The following is a 24431-nucleotide window of genomic DNA, read 5'->3' as shown; positions in this document are numbered from 1 at the left end:
ATATAAAGCGCTTCTCACAGGACGTCAATAAAAAAAATTAAAATTAAAAAAGAAAAATAAAATGATTATTACAGGAAAATAAAGAAAAACGACGGCCGCGAGCCTTTTGCCCTCTTTGGTCTTTCCCTCGTCAAATTCACCGATTTCGATCCGCATCTCCCTCCGATTCCTGCTCCAAGTCCCGGATCCACGACCGTGTTCTGTCCCCCCCTCGTTCGCCGCCCTCGATTCTTGCCCATTTGACCTCCCCTCCAAGGGCGTGCCATTTCTTCTAGGGTTTCGGTTTTCCGTCCCTTGTTTTGATCTCGATTTCGATCTGGATCTCCACCATCTGTTGCACCAGTAGATTCTCTCATCCACCTGCTGTAGTCGCCCTCTAGCGATTTGTCCTGTTAGGTCTGAATACCTCCTCTTCCGTTTAACCTTGCTTTGGACTTTGTAGCTTTTCCCCTGTTGTAATTTGAGATCGTCCTTGCATTTGCGGGATCGTAATCAGGTTGCTTCTATTCGGGTACGTAAGCTCCCTGATTCTACCTATTTCATGGGGCAACGTGCATCTGTCCATATCGTTTTTTCAACTGGCTTAGTTGGTCTTAATTTCTCGATTAACTATGACCTAAGGGTTTACGGATTTTAATCACTCTAAATTTGGAAATGTCAGCTCGTTGGTAGTTTAAAACATCTTTTCTCACGTGAAAGAGAATTTTTTGAAGGCAAAGAAATTATTTTAATAAAAAAAGAGAATGTTTGGAAATATTACTTCCAAAGCTCCAACATTCATATGGCATTGAAGGACCTAAATTGTCTCATGTGATCTTTTTGCACATTTACTTGAATCTGTTATTATCTAGGAGATTTCTGTTCAAGTTGGAGTTGGCGTGTGACGCAAAAAATTGGTGGAAGTTATGTCTTTTCATATATAGTTCATTTTCCCTCTAAACATGCATTGTAGAGGGAGTGAAAGATCCATGGCAATGGTTAGTGACCTATAAAGCTAGTTTTGTGGTTGTCGTTTGGTGAAATTAGGATCACAGTCAAAACAGGCATTATGGTTTAGAAGTTAAGGATTTTAAAGGGCCAAAAATTTACAAGTGGATGTGGATATTTGCATGGATTTTTCAAGAAGCTTTAATATTTTTTGGTTATGGTTCTCTGGTAATTTGTGGTTGTTGAATGAGATTTTTAAGTAGAAACGATATTGGATTTTGGTTACATTTTTAAAGTAGAAATGTTTGATTGGATGTTTCAAACTCTGTGAGAATTTATTGTGACACAATGTTGTTCTGTATATTTTGGAGCTTCATGTCTACTTATGGTTGTGACTGGTATTTGCTGGGCTGTGACCTTGCAAACTAGCTATTTACTGAGCCCTTAACCTGCAGACCAGATGATTTTTTTGGATGAGCCTATTATTGATGTTGCTGCCAATAGGCTTGGTTATAAACGAAGTCAAACACTTGACATATCCAACATTTCATATAAGTCTTAGTTCTACATATTTTGCTTTCCTTCGAGTTGTACACTGTGTTTTTTTCTTTTTGTTTGGTTTATACCAGTTTGTATTGGAGAACCATTTACTGAGATTAAAATCATGCATGATGTTCGATCGCAATGTCTAAATCTACTCTTTTATTAGAAAAATGTCGTGCTTCTCTGTGTTATTATCTATTTGTGTTCTTTACTTTTTATTGACGTACAGATTGTTATTCACTTAATCTCCTAAATTGTTTTACTTGTTAGCATCCCATTTAGACTTGTATGGTTCATTACTTGTGCAGGTTAAAGATGGTATTTAACCATAATGATCAGTCTCTTGCTGATCACATGGCTGACCAATTTTCTTGTGAAGATGTAAGACATTTGGCTTGTGATGATCAACATCCACCATTTAATGAAGATTCTCGGTGTGAATCTATCCCTACCAAATCACCAGCTTCAGGTAACTCTTAAGGAAACATTTACTGTGCAAGTTACAAGTAGTAGTTACTGGCTTAGATGTCCTTTTTTTTTTTCCGATCTAAAGATGAAAAGGAGGAGGTTTTCTTTAATTTTCCCAAAAAAATTGAGAATTATACTTCTGACCCTCCATATCAGAACTCTCCTACTTCTCCCTCTGACAATTGTAGCTTGTCATGGGTCGCAGGCAACACCAGTGAAATGCCATCAGGCAATGGCAAACGACCTCTTTGTGGTGATGGGGCTTGCCTCGCTGCAAACAAGCGCTCGAAGCAAGCGAACCACAATGTGCAATCGAGTTCATTTGAAGAAATTGGCTTCAGTGCCTCTGAAGAGATGCCAGCAGGTGATTTAGTATTTCATGCATTTATCAGGTAAATATAAAATTCTGAAGGGAGCGAGTAAACTTTATCTGACTATATCAATACGTTTTTAGTTGCTGCTGAGGACTTAAAGTTGAAGGGTCAAGGAACTGCTCCTGTCACTGAGGACCTTGCTATTCAGGCAACTTGCAGCCACTGGTTCACACAGGGTACTAGCCAAGAAATTGGTTTGGACCCACATGTTAGGCTGCCTTCTTATCCTAGTTACTTTGGAGATTCTTGTCAAGTAGCCAAGTTTGATGAGGATGAAGAGATCTTTTCACCTGATTTTAATTATTTCAAACAGAAGCATGTTGCTATTGGAATGGATCATCAGGCTGATATTCCAGAGTTACGATCCCATGAATTTAAGAACCATATAAGGGATTATCATGATTGTTCTCCTCCACTGACCCCAGTGACAAGTTCATCATCATGTGATGATCTTATAATTGATGGAGGTGTCAGTGATAAATGGCTTGGGGCACCTGTAATGCCTATGCCTGATTCTACTTTATTGGCTTCAGATGGTGTAGTCTTACACCATAATACAGACTGTAGCTGCCCAGATGAGGGTTCAATCAGATGCCTGAGACAGCATGTGATGGAAGCTAGAGAAAAGCTTATGCGAAAACTGGGGCAGGAGAGGTTTGTGGGCTTGGGTTTCGGTGATATGGGTGAGGTTGTAGCTCAAAAATGGACTGAAGAGGAGGAACAACTATTCCATGAAGTTGTGTTGTCAAATCCTGCATCACTGGGCAAGAATTTCTGGGAGAAACTGCCTCAGGTGTTTCCTGCTCGAAGTAGTAAAGAACTAGTAAGCTACTATTTTAATGTATACATGTTGCGAAAGCGGGCTGCACAGAATAGGTTGGAACTGCTTCATGTAGACAGCGATAATGATGAATGGCAAGAAAGTGATGATGCTGAATTTGCAACGGAAGAGGAAGATGAAATAGATTCTGTGGTGGATTCTCCTCTTGCAGATGAAGGTGCTGTTTCTGGTGAAGAAGATGATCCTGAGGAAGCAGGTATAACGGAAAAAATTGATGATATAGAGGATTCCGATTATTGCACCTTTTCTAGGCCAAATGAAAAATGGTCCTGGCATGATGTGAAAGGATGTACTACTGGTGAGTCGAACCTTTTTTCTAGCGTGCAGTTTACCAGAAGCAATTCGAACCATTGTTCTGAGGAGCAAGACATTCAGGACCATTCATGCACATCCTATGAGGGTCAGCACAATGTAGCTGATATCTGTGATCCTGTTGATATTTTTCACTTCCAGCGTGGCTTGATTGGGGACCATGAAAACTTGCATAAAGAGTATCAGAACAATGGTTTTAGTGGGTTAACAGATAACAGTTTCTTCTGTGGTCATCACAACCTAAAAGCTTGGGACTTGAGTTATAGCTCTGGAACAGAGAAAGAGGACTTCCTATCAACATGCGATGTGATAGATGAGGTATTTGGAGAAGAACCTTGGGAAAGTGAAAACCTGTCATAGTTTATGGTGACCCCAATTTGTCTTGGGTACTTGCTTCCTTGCTTCACCTTATGTTGCCCGCTATGACACATCTGACTGCACCAGAGTTTCTGAAGTTACTTAGTCTATGATTAGGGTGTACTGGATGGTCGAAACTGTCCCATGCTCTTGTGAAGTAGGTAATGACTGGTGCTTTTACAATGAAACAAAGATTGCCATACTGAAAGTCATATCTATTGGGCTGTATCGGAGGAATAAAAGTTAGTTGGAACTGGCAGCATTTATGGTCAGATTCTGCATCTATATATTTGTTTCGTCTATGAAGATATATTTTCTCATATGTCCTCAATTTATACAAATTCTTTCTTCTCTGGCATCATCTTGTTTCCTTTGTGATGTGCGTAAACAGCAGCAACCATTTGATGGAGCAAATACCTCTCACCTCGATTTCTTTAGCGACATGTGGGATATCATCCAATAGGGAGACAGCAGCAGTCATTTATTCCCTGACATTTACTCCAAACTTGGATTACACATTTATCTGCATCTGGTACTCTTGCAAGGTCAATTGCAAGCAATTTTCAATGATTGTGTTGTTGCAGAGCTGTAACTTGCATCTCTACCTGCAGTTTTAATGCAAATTGAACCATTTGCAAATCTAACTTGTATATCAGAAGATTTACTCATATCTTCTCTTCATTTGCCTTCCTTTTGGCCATTTATTTATTGTGCCTGTGTTATTTTGCATCTGAGATTTCTCCTTGTATGTGATTTTATCTTAAATTCGGTTTTATGCCTCAAATTCATGGCTGGTTATCAAATGCAGAAAATAAAATAGAAAAATCGGGGCATTGGCAATGTGATCTTTCCGATGACTCTTTTCTTGTTTATGTTCATTCGTTTATTGATGCTTTAACAGCATGTTTCTGATACCTTGGAAAACAAATATTTAGCTTGTGGAGGAATTGAGCAAAGGGCTAATGCATGATTGTAGCAACCATGTTAATAATACTAGGGTAGGGTGTAAACAATGAATAAAGCAATCACACTGCTACTAATAAATAAAGAAACAATTATAGGAAAAATGAGAATAGGCAATAGTTGGATACGTGTTTTTCAGAAGAGAAAAAAACATGTCTCAACAATTCTGAGAGGCTCTTTTATTTTTTTCTTCGGGTTAAAGATTTTCCTCACGCAATCTCTCCATGAAGAAACTGAGATAGTGGGAAATTAAGAAGGGGTATTGCATATCGTATTTGCCTTTTCAAATTTTTAGTACATAACGTATATGTCTCTCTCCCTCTCTCCTAATGTTAAGATCCAATCTCATATCACATATAACTAATCTATATTAAAAATTTAAGAAATATAATATGTCTGAGCTAATTACAAATTATCCGCATCTCACTATACTTTTTAGCATATCGATCCTTAGACTTAAAAAATTTACATTAAAATCTCTATGAAAGTGAAACATTTAACTTCATTTACCATAACGTTGTCGATTTTATTGATAGAAGATTCAACATGTGACAACACGAGTAGAAATGACACGAAAATGATGGGCAAAAAGATGATTTCAACGTCTACGTTATATTTTCAATATTGATGAACATTGGTGTTGTTGAGGGTTGTGAATGATTGTTTTGATTGTGGTCGACGAGAATGATGTAGTGGTCGGAGAGAATACTATAGACTTATGCAAATTTTTGCTAGGGGAGGAGGATGAGGAGGGAGAGCGATGACGAGAGGTGAGGTAAAGGAAGAGGAGGAAGAGGACTATATAAATGTTGATGCTCTATATTTGCGTCAATGCCGCTTGATAACTACGTCAGTGTCGGTACAAATGTAGAGTGACGAAAGGGCTGCACTGTCACGAACGGTCGTCGCGTGCTCATAACAACTCTGTTCAATGAACCGTTTGTTGTTTGTGTTTACATTTACAACTGCGTGGCAGTATATTTTGGATTGGTTTTATGTCCTTTTGCTTGTAAAAATGTAAATTTTTAAATAAGTTACAGCACTATAGTGCGATCGCTCACCAAACCGAGTAAAACAGCTCAAAATAGCTTCGTTTTCGTATGCCACGGGTTGTTTTCTATAGCCTGCTGCTGCACGAGAAACGTCAGCCATCTCAGTACCCTGGAACCACCCGGGTGGCACCATGGGGGATGGGGCTTTGGTATAGTATCGGGCGTTGAACAATCTTTCGTAAGTTCACATGTTACCTTGACGAGAACTTGTTGTCGCGCCAAGCACCCGGTGAGCAGCTGTTTGTGGACTTGTAGCTGTTTGTTCAACCTTCTAAAGTCTTTGTTTTCCTCCTTTCCCTTTTTTCTCTTGTGCACGCAAGGTGCTCACTGAATTGCTCGTAAAGCTTTCCCTTTTCGCGAGATGTTAGGACTTGTCCGTCGCTCGTTCTTCGAACTAATAACTTTCTCTTTTATAGGTCCTTCGAGACCTGCGAGAGGTTGCAAGTGGGCAAATCTTTGTGGACACACATCGTAAGGGCGAGGCGTGACTTAAGCAACACAAGCTAAGTTCACGTCTTTACCGTAACGGTGCCTCACAACTTAGGCAATTCCAGCTAAGTCCATGATATTATGGTATCAGAGCGGGCAAGCAATTCGAGCAAGTAGTGAAGGAACTTTGCATTTTCGCCATGGTAAAGCATCGTGGCAAATCAAGCAAGACGGGGCAAGCCGGACCCTTGCCCCAAGCAGTCGCAGGTGGGCTACAAGTGCATACTCATTCTAATATTGTTGGAGCCACTCAAGTGGAGCACAGCAGCGAACATGACGAGCGAGAAGTTGGTTACTCTCCACGAGCGGAGGAGGCACAATCTGGAGCGCCAACTGGGAAGAAGAGCCATAAGGAGAGACTCACAGCGATGAAAACCCGCTTGGATATTCTTGAAGTGAGCTTGGAGGAACTCTACCATGGCCAACGAAGGCTTATTGGAGTAGAGAGCTCGCAAGAAGAAGTTAAGTCTCAGATTAACAAGGTTGCGGCCCTAATCGATCGATTGTCAGATGACACCAAAGACTCCGTGCTACACCTGCAGGAAGTCGTGGCGGAACTCACTTCTAGGGTGACCATGCTCACGAGGGCACTGAATGCAGGAGGAAGTAATACCCACATTGCACCAACACAAAACTTGAGAGCACCCGAGCCGTATTGTTATGGAGGTGCCGAGATGCCAAAGAGTTCGAGAATTTCCTGTTTAACATGGAATAATACTTTCGAGCTACGAGGCCTGATTATGAAGAAACCAAAGTTTCCATAATAACCATGTATATGAACGGAGATACAAAACTTTGGTGGTGAACCCATTGGGGGGAGATCCAACAAGGTCGATGTCGAGTTGACATATGGGAGGACTTGAAGCGGGAGTTGAGAACTTAGTTCCTATCAGAGAATACAGAGTTTGTCGCAAGAATGAAGTTGAGACAACTCTACCAGAATACTTCCATTCAAGATTACATGAAGCAATTTTCTGCGCTAATGCTGGACATATAGGACATGTCCGAGAAGGATAAGTTATTCAGCTTCCTCGATGGTTTGAAGCCACGGGCTCAATAAGAACTACATCGAAGGAATGTCGCCGATGTGATCGGGATAATTGCTATCGTAGAAATGCTCACCGACTTTGTTTCCTCTGAAGACCCAGGAAAAAGGAAACAATCTTCAAGTAATCGCCCTCCAAAATATTCTCGAGGGAAGGAACTCGGGGGCAAATAAAGGAAGAAGAGTTCCTATAAAGGGCCAAGCCCGAAAGGTAAGGCCCCGAAACCTAGCAGATGCTTCTTGTGCGGAGGGCCGCACATGGTGAGAGAGTGCCCACAAAAATAGGCACTCAATGCTTTAACAGCTTCCATCCACCCTGCCCCCCCTGATCGGACAAGGGCAAGGCTGTTGCTCTTAGTTCGAGTAGTTCTGAATCCAACAGCGACGGTGAGGAGTCGCAAAGACCTCGGATGGGAGCAATGCATTTGTTAAATGTCATGCAAGGTCAAGTGGGGGAGAACACGAAGACAAGACTACAAAAAGCAGGAAGTGGCGAGTTGATGTACAATGGTGGACACGAGCACTACCCACAACTTTATTGCCGATCGAGAAGCAAAGCAACTTGGGCTGATCTTGGAGAAGAGCCCAAGTCGAATGAAGGTAGTGAACTCGGAGGCCAAGCGAATCTTCGAGTTGGCAAAGGGAGTTCCCATCAAAATCGAAACATGGAGCGGGAGCACAAATATGATGGCGATGCCACTAGACGACTTCCAAGTGATTCTTGGAATGGAATTCATATACGCGGCAAAGTTGGTACTAATGTCATTCCTAAACTCCCTATGTATGATGGGAGGTGACGACCCCTATGTGGTTCCCGTCTCTCAAAAAGGAACCAGGGAACCCCAACATATATAGGCATTACAATTGAAGAAAGGGGTACGAAAAGATGAACTAACATTCGTGGTTGCTTTGAAGCTAGAGCCACTTGACGAGAATGTCATTCATGAACTTGTTGTGGTAGCGAACGTCCTGAAGGAGTTCACGGATGTTATGTCACTCGAGTTGCCGAAGACTCTACCGCCACGTAGAGGCGTCGATCACCACATCGAGCTGGAGCCAAGAGTGAAGCCTCCAGCGAGACCACCCTACCGCATGCCCCCTCCAGAGTTGGTATAGCTCAGAAAGCAGTTAGGTGAATTGCTAAGCAGTGGTCTCATCCGCAGTTCTAAAGCACCATTCGGAGCTCCAGTTCTCTTCCAGAAGAAACAAGATGGGAGCCTCCGATTACCGAGCCCTCAATAAAGTGACGGTGAAGAACAAGTATCCCATCCTGCTCATCGCGGACTTATTCGACCAATTGGGCAAAGCCTAGTATTTCTTAAAACTCGACCTTCAGTCGGGGTATTGGCAGGTACGCATTGCTAAAGGCGACGAAGCGAAGACTACCTGTGTGACCAGGTATGGAGCGTTTGAGTTCTTGGTCATGCCTTTCGGCTTAACCAACGCTCCGGCCACGTTCTGCACTCTCATGAACCAACTATTCAAAGAGTATTTGGATAAGTTCATGGTTGTCTACTTGGATGATATCGTCATCTACAGTCAAACGCTCAAGGAGTATGTCAAGCACCTTTAAACAATTTTCAAGATTCTCAGGGAAAACACTTTGTTCGTGAAAAGGGAGAAATGCTACTTTGCTCAAACGGATATCTTATTCTTGGGGCATAGAATCGGTGATGGCTCCATTCGGATGGACAAATCGAAAGTGCAAGCAGTTATGGAATGACAAACCCCAAAGAAGGTGCTAGAGTTGAGATCCTTCATTGGTTTCGTCAACTACTATCGACGCTTCATAGCAGGGTATTCGAAGCGTGCAACTCCACTGACGGAGTTGCTGAAGAAGGGCAGCATTGGAGGTGGTTTGATAAATATGAAATTGCATTCCAAGATCTAAAGGCTGCTGTGTTGGAAGAACCGGTGCTCAAATTACCAGACTATGGGGAGCCCTTTGAATTCTATACAAATGCTTCAAACTTCGCTATTGGGGGAGTACTCATGCAAGAGGGTCTTCCGGTGGCCTATGAGAGCCACAAACTCAATGAGACCGAGTGACGGTATCTGGTGCACGAGAAGGAGATGACAACGGTGATTCACTGTCTACGAGTTTGGCGACATTAACTTCTTGGATCGCGATTTGTGTTAAGGACAGATAACATTGCTTTGAGCTATTTTTAAACTCAGAAGAAACTCTCCCCAAAGCAAGCATGATGGCAGGACTTCCTAATTGAGTTTGATATAACAATAGAGTACAAGCCCGGAAAGGCAAATATCATGGCTGATGTATTGAGTCGGAAAGTGGAGCGTGTGAATGTCGTACAATTAGAGGGCAGAGGCCAAGCAAGCTAGTTACACTCCAACTTCCTTTCCAGGATTAGGGATGGTTTGTACAGTGATCTCCAGGCAGTAACCTTGATGCAGCTCATTAAAGAAGGTAAGGCACGACGGTTTTTGGTCTAAGAGAGACTCGTTTACATCAAAGGGAATAGGGTTTATGTTCCTCTAGTAGACAATCTGAGGCGTGAACTCTTAAGAGAGTGTCACGATTCCCTTTGGGCAGGACACCTAGGCATTCACAAAACCTTGGCTCTCATGGAGAGGGCCTTCTACTGGCCGAAGATAGGGACTGATATAGAGGAATATGTTCGAACGTGTCTCATTTGCCAATAAGATAAGGTGGACCAGCAGAAGCCGATGAGACTTTTGGAGTCGTTGCCCATACCAGAAAGTCTGTGAGAGAGCATTTCCTTGGATTTCATATTAAGCTTGCCAGTAGTAGAGAGACTCGAATCGATACTTGTGGTGGTCGATCGATTTTCAAAGTATGCAACTTTCATTACTGCTCCCCTACATTGCTCAGCAGAGGAGGCGGCCAAGCTGATGATGAAGGATGTGGTGAAGTATTGGAGAGTCCCACATAATATCATTTGTGATCGAGACGCTCGGTTCTTGGGACGATTCTAGACCCAGTTATTCAAATTATTGAGGTTGAAGTTATACTTCTCCACAAGCCTCCACCCCCAGACGGATGGCCAGACTGAAAGGATCAACTCGCTCCTAGAGCAATATCTTCGGCACTACATGAGTGCCAACTAACGAGATTAGGTGAAGTTATTGGATATTGCCCAATTCTCCTACAACTTGCAGCGGAGCTCTGCATCCAACAAGAGCCCCTTCGAGATCATTACAGGATAACAACTGTCAACTCCTCACACCATAATAATCGGGTATACTGGGAGTAGTCCGTCAGCCTACCACTTCGCAAAAGAGTGGCAGAGAAATGCAGATATTGCTCAGACTTACTTGGAGAAGGCGGCAAAAAGAATGAAGAAGTGGGCAGACTTAGGAAGGTGACCGCAAGAGTTCAAGGTTGGCGATTTGGTGCTGGTCAAGCTCCAACCAGCAGCACTCCAATTCTTTAAGAACAAAGTATACAAAGGATTGGTGCACAAGTATGAAGGGCCCTTCCCAATTATCAGCAAGGTGGGCAACGTCTCCTACAAGTTGCAACTACCGGCGTGGTTCAAAATTCACAATGTTCTTCACGCCAACAACTTGAAAGCCTACCACTCGGATCCGCAAGATGTTGAATCTCGTATTTTGATGATGAAACCACTTGGCATGTGTTTATAATTTAAACTGCATTTTGAGTGATGAAGGTCTACTCGATCAGGATTAGACAAGTTAATGTAGGAAGAATTGACGTTGCGCCGGAGGAGATCACGTCAGGGTATTGGATGGCAAAAGGCTTCGGACGTCGGGCATCGGGCCAAGAAGAGTGGAATTGCACCAAGGATATCGGGGTTGCGGAGGTCAACCGCCGATTGGGCAACAAGCCGCAAGAGAGGATGATGTGCTGAAGAATCAGATGAAGCGCCAACCAATGACGTGCCGGGCAACAGAATGTCAATTCTGCTAGTCATAAGTGCCCAGCAAGCCAATCACGTGAGTGATGGCACGTGTGACTTGATACAGAATCTTTTTGCTTATTATATTTTGGCGTATATCACTTTATAACTATTGCATAAATGCATATATATTGTGATGTCCTTGGATTTGTGCAATGGGAATCGGATCGTGATGAGATCACGATAATGAGATCGATTCACCTTTAAACACATATCCTAAATAATCCCGGTCATAGGTTACTCGAGAGGGACATCGTGATAACCGGATAGACTGGTGTGCTGTATACCCGTCCATATGATGGATGCAGCTGGTCTCATAGCTGCTCGTGTAGGGACACTAGGGATACAGTACAGGTGCTCATTGGAGAATGAGTTCACTGATTGATCCGCTTACGGAATGCTGGATGGTTGATGATGCCTTATTGTCAGACAACAATTCCGTAGTCCTAGTGGTGTATCTGGTTCTTAGACTTGAGACACCAAGGATGTCCTGTATGAGTGCTCCACTCTTTGATACCAGACTTATAGGTTTGGCTGTTCCCAGATCTAGTACAGTTGGTCATTGGGAGTGGTAGTCGACCTTACGAGGGCTATTGAGTGTCGATAGAGGATCATCCACTCTCGGTATCATGAGAGGAATATCCCATGTGTTCTTGCTCAGACAAATCCCTGGCCAGGGTCATTCGGGTTGAGAGAGAAAGAGTTCTCCGGGAGAATCCGATTAGAGCGAGACTCGAGTAGAAACCGTATGGGTCTGACAGCACCATGCTCGATATACGGTCTCTGGGATATTAGATGGATGAGGGACTATAGGTACATGGTAACTGAGGACAGACAGGTCCAATGGATTGGATTCCCCTGTATCGTCTGGGGACTACGGCGTAGTGGCCTAGTACTTCCGTAGTCGATGAGTCGAGTGAATTATTACAGAGATAATAATTCACTTAGTTAGAAGGAGTTCTGACAGGTATGACTCACGGCCAGCTCGATATTGGGCCTAGAGGGTCACACACATATGGTAGGCATTGCGATGAGTAGAGGTTCGGATATGAGATATCCGACGGAGCCCTTGTCTTATTGGATGCAGATCCAATACCCACTAGGGAAAGGACCCATTAGGGTTTTGACACGGGATCTCTATAAATAGGAGGGATTCACAGCCTCATAGGCTAGAGTCTTTGCTTGCCCTTCCTATTCTCCTCTCCCTCTCCACCTCAGAGTAGGCCTGGAGTTTTGAGCGTCGTCGCAACCCTGCTGTGTGGATCACCGCTAGAGAGGAGGACGCTTGACCTCCTTCACCCTCTCCTAAGGATCTGCAAGGAAACAGGGATATACGATCTCCCTAGGTAACACAATCTCTATACGCAGTTTTGTGTTTTTGCGGATTTTGCGCACCAATCTTCGCACGACGATGAACATCTTTTTGGGAATCGGGGATTTTTGTTTTCTTGTTCTTCCGCTGCGCATATGATGTCGCCCCCCCCCTATGATTTCCCAAACAGTGGTATCAGAGCCAGGTTGTTCGTGCGAATGATTGGTTTTTGAACTGCGTGTGTTGTGTTTAGGAAGAATATTGACGTCAAAATCGTTGACGCAAAAGCAAGGAAGGGCAGCAACAGTTGCTGCCCTCGATCTGCATGCCTGCAGCCAGCCGCAGCCGCAGCCAGGCAGCACAGCGCCGGCGCATGCGCAAGCGCTGTGCCTGCAGCAGCCGGCCGGCGGTCTGCTTGCAGCAGGCTTGCGGCCGGCGGGGCTGGGAGCCCGCTCGGTGGAAGCGCCTGCGGCCACTGAGCCCGCGGGCAGAGGCGCCGCGGGGCAGCAGCGCGGGCTGAGGCACCGCAGGGCAGCGGCGCCTGTGGCCGCTGCTCCCACGGGCAAAAACCCCGCAGGGGCGGCCGCCAGCGAGACAGCACCACCTGCGGGCGCTGACTCGCGGGCAGAACCGCCCGCGAAGGCGGCGGCGCCCGCGGGGGCGCCCACCTGCAGCGGCAGCGACCCCAGCGGGCGTGCCACCTGCAGGCGAGGGCAGTGCCCTCGCCCTCGCCGCATAGGCCGCCGCCAGCAGGGTGGCGGCGGCGGCGGCGCAGCAGCGAAAAGGGGAAAGGGTATTAGGGTTTTCTGCGCAAAAGATAGTTTTGCCCCTCGGAATTTGAGAAATTCCAGTTTCTGTCTTTTGTCCAAATTACGAAAATACCCTTAGGAATTGAGAAATTCCCTATATATCCCTGATTTCAGAAAATATTAATTAATTAAAAGGTTTAGTTGATTATTATTTTTATTATTATCTAGTAGTCCTACATGATGATGATTATTTATACATGTGATGTATGATGAGTGGACGGATGATCATGGACCGTGTGATGTGTGTACTTGTGATTATTATTATTGAGGTCTGCGAACCTCCATTATATTTCTCGTTTATTGTCGGGCCTGCGTGCCTATGATTAAGTTGTAATCACATGAGGAGGCGCAGCGGGAGCGTGGAAGCCATAGCGGGACCCACGAGACGGACGATCGTGATGCATGAAGATGCATCAAGATGTCGACGGAACCAACGAGGACGAGATGGACGATCACAAGGCATGGAGATGCACCGTTGCACACATAGATCTTGATGTGAGTGATTAGGCCTACTGGCTCGGGCCTAATCATATTAGGTTGTGGTCCATGATCATCTGGTGTGATTGCTTATACACATACTAGATATGTATATATATTTGCATGCGATGTAGATATATATTAAATATGTATATGTGTGACATGTCATATTAGGAGACCAAATCATAGAAACATCTCTCGATAATATTAAGTCGGTAAACGTGAGGCAATTAGATTGACCCACGTGGCCTTCCATCGTTATGAGTAGGAACCGAATCCCGGTGTAGGTTGAGTTGGTCGAGTCCCTCGAGACTCACCTATATCGCGATTCGCTATCTTGCTTACGACATAGAGATGTCACCGGTGACCTGAGGGCATGATATGCTTGGTCGAGTCCCTCGAGGGTATATCATCAAATCAGACTCATCTTGTAACGAAGGTGTTGACTTAACCGAGCATCATGGTTGGTCGAGTCCCTCGAGGCCATGGTGATTCGGAGGCCGAACAGGACGGGAATCACAAGGAGTTGTGATCGGCAAGAGTTGTCTACCTTTTAGGCTTAGTGTGATTGGTCGAGTCCCTCGAGGTTACACTAAGACGCTGATTGGATCCTGATCCCCACTAGAAGTCTGCCGGAGACTTCCGTTTCACGTGCTGAGGGTGTCGCGTGACTCGTTAGTAAAATAGTGGGAGCATATTAAGATAGAAGTCCATATCTTGATAGTTTATTTCTTGCAAAATTTGCATGTTATTCATTTTTGCTACATCTTTATTTTCAGAAAATGTCGCTTTCAAATCCCTTACGTGGCATACTTGATGTCAACCGCCTCACTGGTCCAAATTATACGGATTGGCTCCGTAACTTGAGAATTGTTCTCACAGCGGAGAAAATCGTGTACGTCCTTGATACAGTGATGCCTACGCCCGAAGAAGGGGCAAGCGAGGATGAGATCGCTCGCTACGTGAAGTACATTGATGACTCCACTCTTGCTCAGTGCTATATGTTGGGCTCTATGACTCCAGAGTTACAGAGACAACATGAAAAGATGGATGCCAGATCCATTCTCCTACATGTCCGTAAATTGTTTGAGGAATAGGGAAGGACTCAACGATATGAGATATCCAAGAGCCTTTTCCGCGCTAGGATGACTGAGGGGACACCGGTTCAGAACCATGTCCTAAAGATGATTGAGTGGATAGAGAAACTCACAGGTCTAGGAATGGTCCTAGAGGATAACTTGTGTGTGGACATTGTGCTTCAGTCCCTACCAGATTCCTTTTCACAGTTCATAATGAACTTTAATATGAACAAGCTTGAGGTGACTCTCCCAGAGCTCCTCAATATGTTGAGGGAGGCAGAGAGTACTATTAAGAAAGAGAAGCCAGTTCTCTACACTGGTGAGACCAGAAAGAAAAGGAAAGCAGAAAGGTCCCTTAAGAAGGGAAAGGGCAAGGGCAAACAAGGTAAAGCAAAGGTTGCTAAGAAAGACCCAACAAAGGACAAAGGCCAGTGCTTCCACTGTGGTAAAGATGGGCACTGGAAGAGAAACTGCAAAGAGTACCTTGCAGAAAGGGCGAAACAAAAGCTTGATGAAGCTTCAGGTACATTCATGATCAGTCTCCATTTGTCAGACTCTTATGATAACACATGGGTATTAGATACCGGTAGTGCTTATCATATATGTAATTCGTTGCAGGTTCTGGCAAGGCCTAGGAGACTAGAGAGAGGCGAGATGGACCTCAAGATGGGTAATGGAGCAAAAGTTGCTGTATTAGCTGTTGGCGAGGTCACCCTACATCTGCCTAGTGGAGCTTTTATTGCATTAGATGCATGTTATTTTGTTCCTTCTATTATCAAAAACATTATCTCCATTTCATGTTTAACAGTTAATGGATATAAATTTGTTTTTGAGAACAATGGTTGTTCGATATTATTAGATGATAAGATCATCACGAAAGGAACATTGCATAATGGTTTATTTATGTTAGACACCACTCCACATATCATGAATATAAATGTGTCCAAAAGGAAACGAGATGAGTTGAACAGTGCATACCTGTGGCATTGTAGGCTAGGTCACATCCATGAAAGAAGGATTCAAAAGTTGCTAAATGATGGATATCTAGATCCATTCGACTATGTGTCATATGCAACTTGTGAGCCTTGCATTCGTGGAAAACTGACCAACTCTCCATTTAGTGGAACTGGAGAGAGAGCCACTGAGTTGTTGGAACTCATACATAGTGATGTATGTGGACCCATGTCAACTCATGCCATTGGAGGTTACTCCTACTTCATTACATTTACTGATGATTTCTCAAGGTATGGATATGTGTACTTAATGAAGTACAAGTCCGAGGCCTTTGAGAAATTCAGAGAGTATAAGAATGAGGTGGAGAACCAGACTGGAAAGAGTATCAAAACTCTTCGATCAGATCGAGGAGGTGAGTACTTAAGTACAGAGTTTACTCACTTCCTCAAGGACCATGAGATATTATCCCAATGGATACCTCCTTATACACCTCAGCTCAATGGTGTCTCTGAAAGGAGAAATCGTACATTATTAGATATGGTACGGTCCATGATGAGTTTCGCTGACCTACCCATCTCATTCTGGGGATATGCCCTAGAAATCGCAGCTTACCTTCTGAACAGAGTTCCAACTAAGTCGGTGGTGTCTACACCATATGAGATATGGAAAGGGAAGAAGCCTGATCTTAAAGTAGTTAAGATTTGGGGCTGCTCTGCCCATGTTAAAAGACACAACCCCGATAAGTTAGAATCAAGGACAGGGCGATGTAAATTTGTGGGATACCCCAAGGAAACTTGTGGGTATTACTTCTATCATCTCGAGGACCAAAAGGTCTTTGTAGCTAAGAGAGCAGTGTTCCTTGAGAAGGAACACATTCTTGACGGAGACAGTGGGAGAATGATAGAATTGAGCGAGGTTGGAGAACCAAGCTCAAGCACCACTCTACAGCCCGAGTCTGTTCAGGTATCTAATACACAAGTTTCAACTTTACGCAGGTCTGATAGAGTATCCCATCCTCCTGAGAGATATGTGGGACATATTAGAGCAGAGGATGTAGAGGATATTGATCCTCAGACCTACGAGGAGGCTATTATGAGTATAGACTCCGGGAAGTGGAAAGAAACCATGAATTCTGAGATGGATTCTATGTACTCCAATAAGGTTTGGAACCTAGTTGATGCACCCGAAGGTATTGTACCCATCGATTGCAAGTGGATCTTTAAGAAAAAGATCGGAGTAGATGGAAAGGTAGAGACCTATAAAGCAAGGCTAGTGGCTAAGGGGTATCGTCAAAGGCAAGGTGTTGACTACGACGAAACTTTCTCACCCGTAGCAATGCTAAAATCCATCAGAATTCTATTGGCTATTGCAGCACACTATGATTATGAGATCTGGCAGATGGATGTGAAAACCGCATTCCTCAACGGGAACCTGGAGGAGGAGGTGTATATGATGCAACCTGAGGGATTCGTGTCCAAGAACTGCCTAGATAGGGTGAGTAGGTTGCTTAGATCCATTTATGGACTAAAGCAAGCTTCCCGAAGTTGGAACATAAGATTTGATGAGGCAATCAGATCTTATGACTTCGTTAAGAACGAAGATGAGCCTTGTGTATACAGAAAGGTAAGTGGGAGCGCTATTAGCTTTTTGGTGTTATATGTGGATGACATCCTCATCATTGGGAATGACATAGGAATGCTATCCACAATAAAGGCTTGGTTATCTAGACACTTCTCCATGAAGGACTTAGGAGAAGCATCTTATATCTTGGGGATTAGAATCTATAGAGATAGATCCAAAAGGATGCTTGGCTTGTCCCAGTCCAGGTACATAGAAACTATTGTCAAAAGGTTTGGCATGGAAAATTCCAAAAGAGGTCTCATACCGATGAGACATGGGATATCGCTTTCTACGAGTATGTCCCCAAAGACTCCAGAAGAAAGGGCGAACATGGATATGATACCTTATGCCTCAGCAATAGGGTCTATCATGTATGCCATGCTATGTACTGTTGGGAAATCATAGGGGGGGCGACATCATATGCGCAGCGGAAGAACAAGAAAACAAAAAATCCCCGATTCCCAAAAAGATGTTCATCGTCGTGCGAAGATTGGTGCGCAAAATCCGCAAAAACACAAAACTGCGTATAGAGATTGTGTTACCTAGGGAGATCGTATATCCCTGTTTCCTTGCAGATCCTTAGGAGAGGGTGAAGGAGGTCAAGCGTCCTCCTCTCTAGCGGTGATCCACACAGCAGGGTTGCGACGACGCTCCTCAAAACTCCAGGCCTACTCTGAGGTGGAGAGGGAGAGGAGAATAGGAAGGGCAAGCAAAGACTCTAGCCTATGAGGCTGTGAATCCCTCCTATTTATAGAGATCCCGTGTCAAAACCCTAATGGGTCCTTTCCCTAGTGGGTATTGGATCTGCATCCAATAAGACAAGGGCTCCGTCGGATATCTCATATCCGAACCTCTACTCATCGCAATGCCTACCATATGTGTGTGACCCTCTAGGCCCAATATCGAGCTGGCCGTGAGTCATACCTGTCAGAACTCTTTCTAACTAAGTGAATTATTATCTCTGTAATAATTCACTCGACTCATCGACTACGGAAGTACTAGGCCACTACGCCGTAGTCCCCAGACGATACAGGGGAATCCAATCCATTGGACCTGTCTGTCCTCAGTTACCATGTACCTATAGTCCCTCATCCATCTAATATCCCAGAGACCGTATATCGAGCATGGTGCTGTCAGACCCATACGGTTTCTACTCGAGTCTCGCTCTAATCGGATTCTCCCGGAGAACTCTTTCTCTCTCAACCCGAATGACCCTGGCCAGGGATTTGTCTGAGCAAGAACACATGGGATATTCCTCTCATGATACCGAGAGTGGATGATCCTCTATCGACACTCAATAGCCCTCGTAAGGTCGACTACCACTCCCAATGACCAGTTGTACTAGATCTGGGAACAGCCAAACCTATAAGTCTGGTATCAAAGAGTGGAGCACTCATACAGGACATCCTTGGTGTCTCAAGTCTAAGAACCAGATACACCACTAGGACTACGGAATCGTTGTCTGACAATAAGGCATCATCAACCATCCAGCATTCCGTAAGCGGATCAATCAGTGAACTCATTCTCCAATGAGCACCTGTATTGTATCCCTAGTGTCCCTACACGAGCAGCTATGAGACCAGCTGCATCCATCATATGGACGGGTATACAGCATACCAGTCTATCCGGTTATCACGATGTCCCTCTCGAGTAACCTATGACCGGGATTATTTAGGATATGTGTTTAAAGGTGAATCGATCTCATTATCGTGATCTCATCACGATCCGATTCCCATTGCACAAATCCAAGGACATCACAATATATATGCATTTATGCAATAGTTATAAAGTGATATATGCCAAAATATAATAAGCAAAAAGATTCTGTATCAAGTCACACGTGCCATCACTCACGTGATTGGCTTGCTGGGCACTTATGACTAGCAATCTCCCACTTGACCTAAAGCCAATTACCTATGTGTCTGATCCCCATCAGACCCCTGTGACGCTCAAAGACAATCTGAGACAATGGCTTTGTTAGTGGATCTGCAATGTTATCTTCGGATGGAACTCTTTCCACTGCTACATCTCCTCGGGTCACGATCTCTCTGATAAGGTGGAACCTCCTCAGAACATGCTTAGATTTCTGATGAGACCTAGGTTCCTTCGCTTGAGCAATTGCCCCGTTGTTGTCGCAATATAGGGAAATCGGCTCCTCACTATCCGGCACGACTCCCAAATCTGTGATGAACTTCTTCAACCAGACTCCCTCCTTTGCTGCATCTGATGCAGCAATGTACTCCGCCTCTGTGGTCGAGTCAGCAGTGGTATCTTGCTTGGAACTCTTCCAGCACACTGCTCCTCCATTCAAGGTGTACACATACCCTGAATTCGACTTGCTATCATCGACATCAGACTGAAAACTTGAGTCAGTGTAGCCTTCAACCTTAAGGCTATTACCTCCATATACTAGTAAAAGATCCTTAGTCCTTCTCAAGTACTTAAGGATACACTTTACTGCTTTCCAGTGCTCCAAGCCTGGATCCGCCTGATACCTGCTCGTGACACTCAGAGCATGCGCTATATCAGGCCTAGTACATAGCATGACATACATGATATACCATATTGCTGAGGCATAAGGTATCATATCCATGTTCGCCCTTTCTTAGAATTTTCAATGCCAAACATTTTGACAATGGTTTCTATGTACCTGGACTGGGACAAGCCAAGCATCCTCTTGGATCTATCTCTATAGATTCTAATCCCCAAGATATAAGATGCTTCCCCTAAGTCCTTTATGGAGAAGTGTCTAGATAACCAAGTCTTTACTGTGGATAGCATTCCTACATCATTCCCAATGATGAGGATGTCATCCAAATATAACACCAAAAAGGTGATAGCGCTCCCACTTACATTCTTGTACACACAAGGCTCATCTTCATTCTTAACGAAGTCATAAGATCTGATTGACTCATCAAATCTTATGTTCCAACTTCGGGAAGCTTGCTTTAGTCCATAAATGGATTTAAGCAACCTACACACCTTATCTGGGCAGTTCTTGGACACGAATCCCTCAGGTTGCATCATATACACCTCCTCCTCCAGGTTCCCGTTGAGGAATGCGGTTTTCACATCCATCTGCCAGATCTCATAATCATAGTGTGCTGCAATAGCCAATAGAATTCTGATGGATTTTAGCATTGCTACGGGTGAGAAAGTTTCGTCGTAGTCAACACCTTGCCTTTGACGATACCCCTTAGCCACTAGCCTTGCTTTATAGGTCTCTACCTTTCCATCTACTCCGATCTTTTTCTTAAAGATCCACTTGCAACCGATGGGTACAATACCTTCGGGTGCATCAACTAGGTTCCAAACATTATTGGAGTACATAGAATCCATCTCAGAATTCATGGCTTCTTTCCACTTCCCGGAGTCTATACTCATAATAGCCTCCTCGTAGGTCTGAGGATCAATATCCTCTACATCCTCTGCTCTAATATGTCCCACATATCTCTCAGGAGGATGGGATACTCTATCAGACCTGCGTAAAGTTGAAACTTGTGTATTAGATACCTGAACAGACTCGGGCTGTAGAGTGGTGCTTGAGCTTGGTTCTCCAACCTCGCTCAATTCTATCATTCTCCCACTGTCTCCGTCAAGAATGTGTTCCTTCTCAAGGAACACTGCTCTCTTAGCTATAAAGACCTTTTGGTCCTTGAGATGATAGAAGTAATACCCACAAGTTTCCTTGGGGTATCCCACAAATTTACATCGCCCTGTCCTTGATTCTAACTTATCGGGGTTGTGTCTTTTAACATGGGCAGAGCAGCCCCAAATCTTAACTACTTTAAGATCAGGCTTCTTCCCTTTCCATATCTCATATGGTGTAGACACCACCGACTTAGTTGGAACTCTGTTCAGAAGGTAAGCTGCGGTTTCTAGGGCATATCCCCAGAATGAGATGGGTAGGTCAGCGAAACTCATCATGGACCGTACCATATCTAATAATGTACGATTTCTCCTTTCAGAGACACCATTGAGCTGAGGTGTATAAGGAGGTGTCCATTGGGATAATATCCCTTGGTCCTTGAGGAAGTGAGTAAACTCTGTACTTAAGTACTCACCTCCTCGATCTGATCGAAGAGTTTTGATACTCTTTCCAGTCTGGTTCTCCACCTCATTCTTATACTCTCTGAATTTCTCAAAGGCCTCGGACTTGTACTTCATTAAGTACACATATCCATACCTTGAGAAATCATCAGTAAATGTAATGAAGTAGGAGTAACCTCCAATGGCATGAGTTGACATGGGTCCACATACATCACTATGTATGAGTTCCAACAACTCAGTGGCTCTCTCTCCAGTTCCACTAAATGGAGAGTTGGTCAGTTTTCCACGAATGCAAGGCTCACAAGTTGCATATGACACATAGTCGAATGGATCTAGATATCCATCATTTAGCAACTTTTGAATCCTTCTTTCATGGATGTGACCTAGCCTACAATGCCACAGGTATGCACTGTTCAACTCATCTCGTTTCCTTTTGGACACATTTATATTCATGATATGTGGAGTGGTGTCTAACATAAATAAACCATTATGCAATGTTCCTTTCGTGATGATCTTATCATCTAATAATATCGAACAACCATTGTTCTCAAAAACAAATTTATATCCACTAACTGTTAAACATGAAATGGAGATAATGTTTTTGATAATAGAAGGAACAAAATAACATGCATCTAATGCAATAAAAGCTCCACTAGGCAGATGTAGGGCGACCTCGCCAACAGCTAATACAGCAACTTTTGCTCCATTACCCATCTTGAGGTCCATCTCGCCTCTCTCTAGTCTCCTAGGCCTTGCCAGAACCTGCAACGAATTGCATATATGATAAGCACTACCGGTATCCAATACCCATGTGTTATCATAAGAGTCTGACAAATGGAGACTGATCATGAATGTACTTGAAGCTTTATCAAGCTTTTGTTTCGCCCTTTCTACAAGGTACTCTTTGCAGTTTCTCTTCCAATGCCCATCTTTACCACAGTGGAAGCACTGGCCTTTGTCCTTTGTTGGATCTTTCTTAGCAACCTTTGCTTTACCTTGTTTGCCCTTGCCCTTTCCCTTCTTAAGGGACCTTTCTGCTTTCCTTTTCTTTCTGGTCTCACCAGTGTAGAGAACTGGCTTCTCTTTCTTAATAGTACTCTCTGCCTCCCTCAACATATTGAGGAGCTCTGGGAGAGTCACCTCAAGCTTGTTCATATTAAAGTTCATTATGAACTGTGAAAAGGAATCTGGTAGGGACTGAAGCACAATGTCCACACACAAGTTATCCTCTAGGACCATTCCTAGACCTGTGAGTTTCTCTATCCACTCAATCATCTTTAGGACATGGTTCTGAACCGGTGTCCCCTCAGTCATCCTAGCGCGGAAAAGGCTCTTGGATATCTCATATCGTTGAGTCCTTCCCTGTTCCTCAAACAATTTACGGACATGTAGGAGAATGGATCTGTCATCCATCTTTTCATGTTGTCTCTGTAACTCTGGAGTCATAGAGCCCATCATATAGCACTGAGCAAGAGTGGAGTCATCAATGTACTTCACGTAGCGAGCGATCTCATCCTCGCTTGCCCCTTCTTCGGGCGTAGGCATCACTGTATCAAGGACGTACACGATTTTCTCCGCTGTGAGAACAATTCTTAAGTTACGGAGCCAATCCGTATAATTTGGACCAGTGAGGCGGTTGACATCAAGTATGCCACGTAAGGGATTTGAAAGCGACATTTTCTGAAAATAAAGATGTAGCAAAAATGAATAACATGCAGATTTTGCAAGAAATAAACTATCAAGATATGGACTTCTATCTTAATATGCTCCCACTATTTTACTAACGAGTCACGCGACACCCTCAGCACGTGAAACGGAAGTCTCCGGCAGACTTCTAGTGGGGATCAGGATCCAATCAGCGTCTTAGTGTAACCTCGAGGGACTCGACCAATCACACTAAGCCTAAAAGGTAGACAACTCTTGCCGATCACAACTCCTTGTAATTCCCGTCCTGTTCGGCCTCCGAATCACCATGGCCTCGAGGGACTCGACCAACCATGATGCTCGGTTAAGTCAACACCTTCGTTACAAGATGAGTCTGATTTGATGATATACCCTCGAGGGACTCGACCAAGCATATCATGCCCTCAGGTCACCGGTGACATCTCTATGTCGTAAGCAAGATAGCGAATCGCGATATAGGTGAGTCTCGAGGGACTCGACCAACTCAACCTACACCGGGATTCGGTTCCTACTCATAACGATGGAAGGCCACGTGGGTCAATCTAATTGCCTCACGTTTACCGACTTAATATTATCGAGAGATGTTTCTATGATTTGGTCTCCTAATATGATATGTCACACATATACATATTTAATATATATCTACATCGCATGCAAATATATATACATATCTAGTATGTGTATAAGCAATCACACCAGATGATCATGGACCACAACCTAATATGATTAGGCCCGAGCCAGTAGGCCTAATCACTCACATCAAGATCTATGTGTGCAACGGTGCATCTCCATGCCTTGTGATCGTCCATCTCGTCCTCGTTGGTTCCGTCGACATCTTGATGCATCTTCATACATCACGATCGTCCGTCTCGTGGGTCCCGCTATCGCATCCACGCTCCCACTGCGCCTCCTCATGTGATTACAACTTAATCATAGGCACGCAGGCCCGACAATAAACGAGAAATATAATGGAGGTTCGCAGACCTCAATAATAATAATCACAAGTACACACATCACACGGTCCATGATCATCCGTCCACACATCATACATCACATGTATAAATAATCATCATCATGTAGGACTACTAGATAATAATAAAAATAATAATCAACTAAACCTTTTAATTAATTAATATTTTCTGAAATCAGGGACATGTAGGGAATTTCTCAATTC

The 24431-nt window shown here is 43.9% G+C and overlaps 1 protein-coding gene across 3 annotated transcripts; it reads left to right on the top strand.

Moving 5' to 3' along the window:
• The first annotated feature begins 11 nt into the window (after positions 1 to 11).
• LOC103996638 (uncharacterized) lies at positions 12 to 4553 on the top strand. 3 transcript variants are annotated; one of them, XR_010492880.1, is made up of 5 exons: positions 13 to 511; positions 1779 to 1939; positions 2144 to 2302; positions 2393 to 4090; positions 4214 to 4553. XR_010492880.1 is itself a non-coding variant. In XM_065135198.1 (4 exons), exons 2-4 carry the CDS (start codon positions 1786 to 1788, stop codon positions 3823 to 3825), a joined length of 1746 nt encoding a protein of 581 aa, XP_064991270.1. In that variant the 5' UTR covers positions 12 to 396; positions 1779 to 1785; the 3' UTR covers positions 3826 to 4553. The 3 variants fall into 3 exon arrangements, 2 of the variants coding, with proteins under 2 accessions (XP_064991270.1, XP_009415866.2); XM_065135198.1 differs by having other exon boundaries at positions 12 to 396; positions 2393 to 4553; XM_009417591.3 differs by having other exon boundaries at positions 2393 to 4553.
• Positions 4554 to 24431: the final 19878 nt, after the last annotated feature.

This window comes from Musa acuminata, chromosome BXJ3-1 (genome assembly GCF_036884655.1).
Source record: "Musa acuminata AAA Group cultivar baxijiao chromosome BXJ3-1, Cavendish_Baxijiao_AAA, whole genome shotgun sequence".
Classification (NCBI taxonomy): Eukaryota; Viridiplantae; Streptophyta; class Magnoliopsida; order Zingiberales; family Musaceae; genus Musa; species Musa acuminata.
Note: the sequence above shows the minus strand (reverse complement) of the source record. Positions and strands in the feature narration are given on the sequence as shown.

What these genes read in the sequence shown, in the direction of transcription:
- LOC103996638 (XM_065135198.1), top strand. Translation starts at nt 1,786, where the DNA reads ATGGTATTTAACCATAATGATCAGTCTCTTGCTGATCACATGGCTGAC. An exon ending in TACCAAATCACCAGCTTCAG is followed by an intron (nt 1,940 to 2,143) that starts GTAACTCTTAAG and finishes CATGGGTCGCAG; the next exon opens with GCAACACCAGTGAAATGCCA. An exon ending in CTCTGAAGAGATGCCAGCAG is followed by an intron (nt 2,303 to 2,392) that starts GTGATTTAGTAT and finishes ATACGTTTTTAG; the next exon opens with TTGCTGCTGAGGACTTAAAG.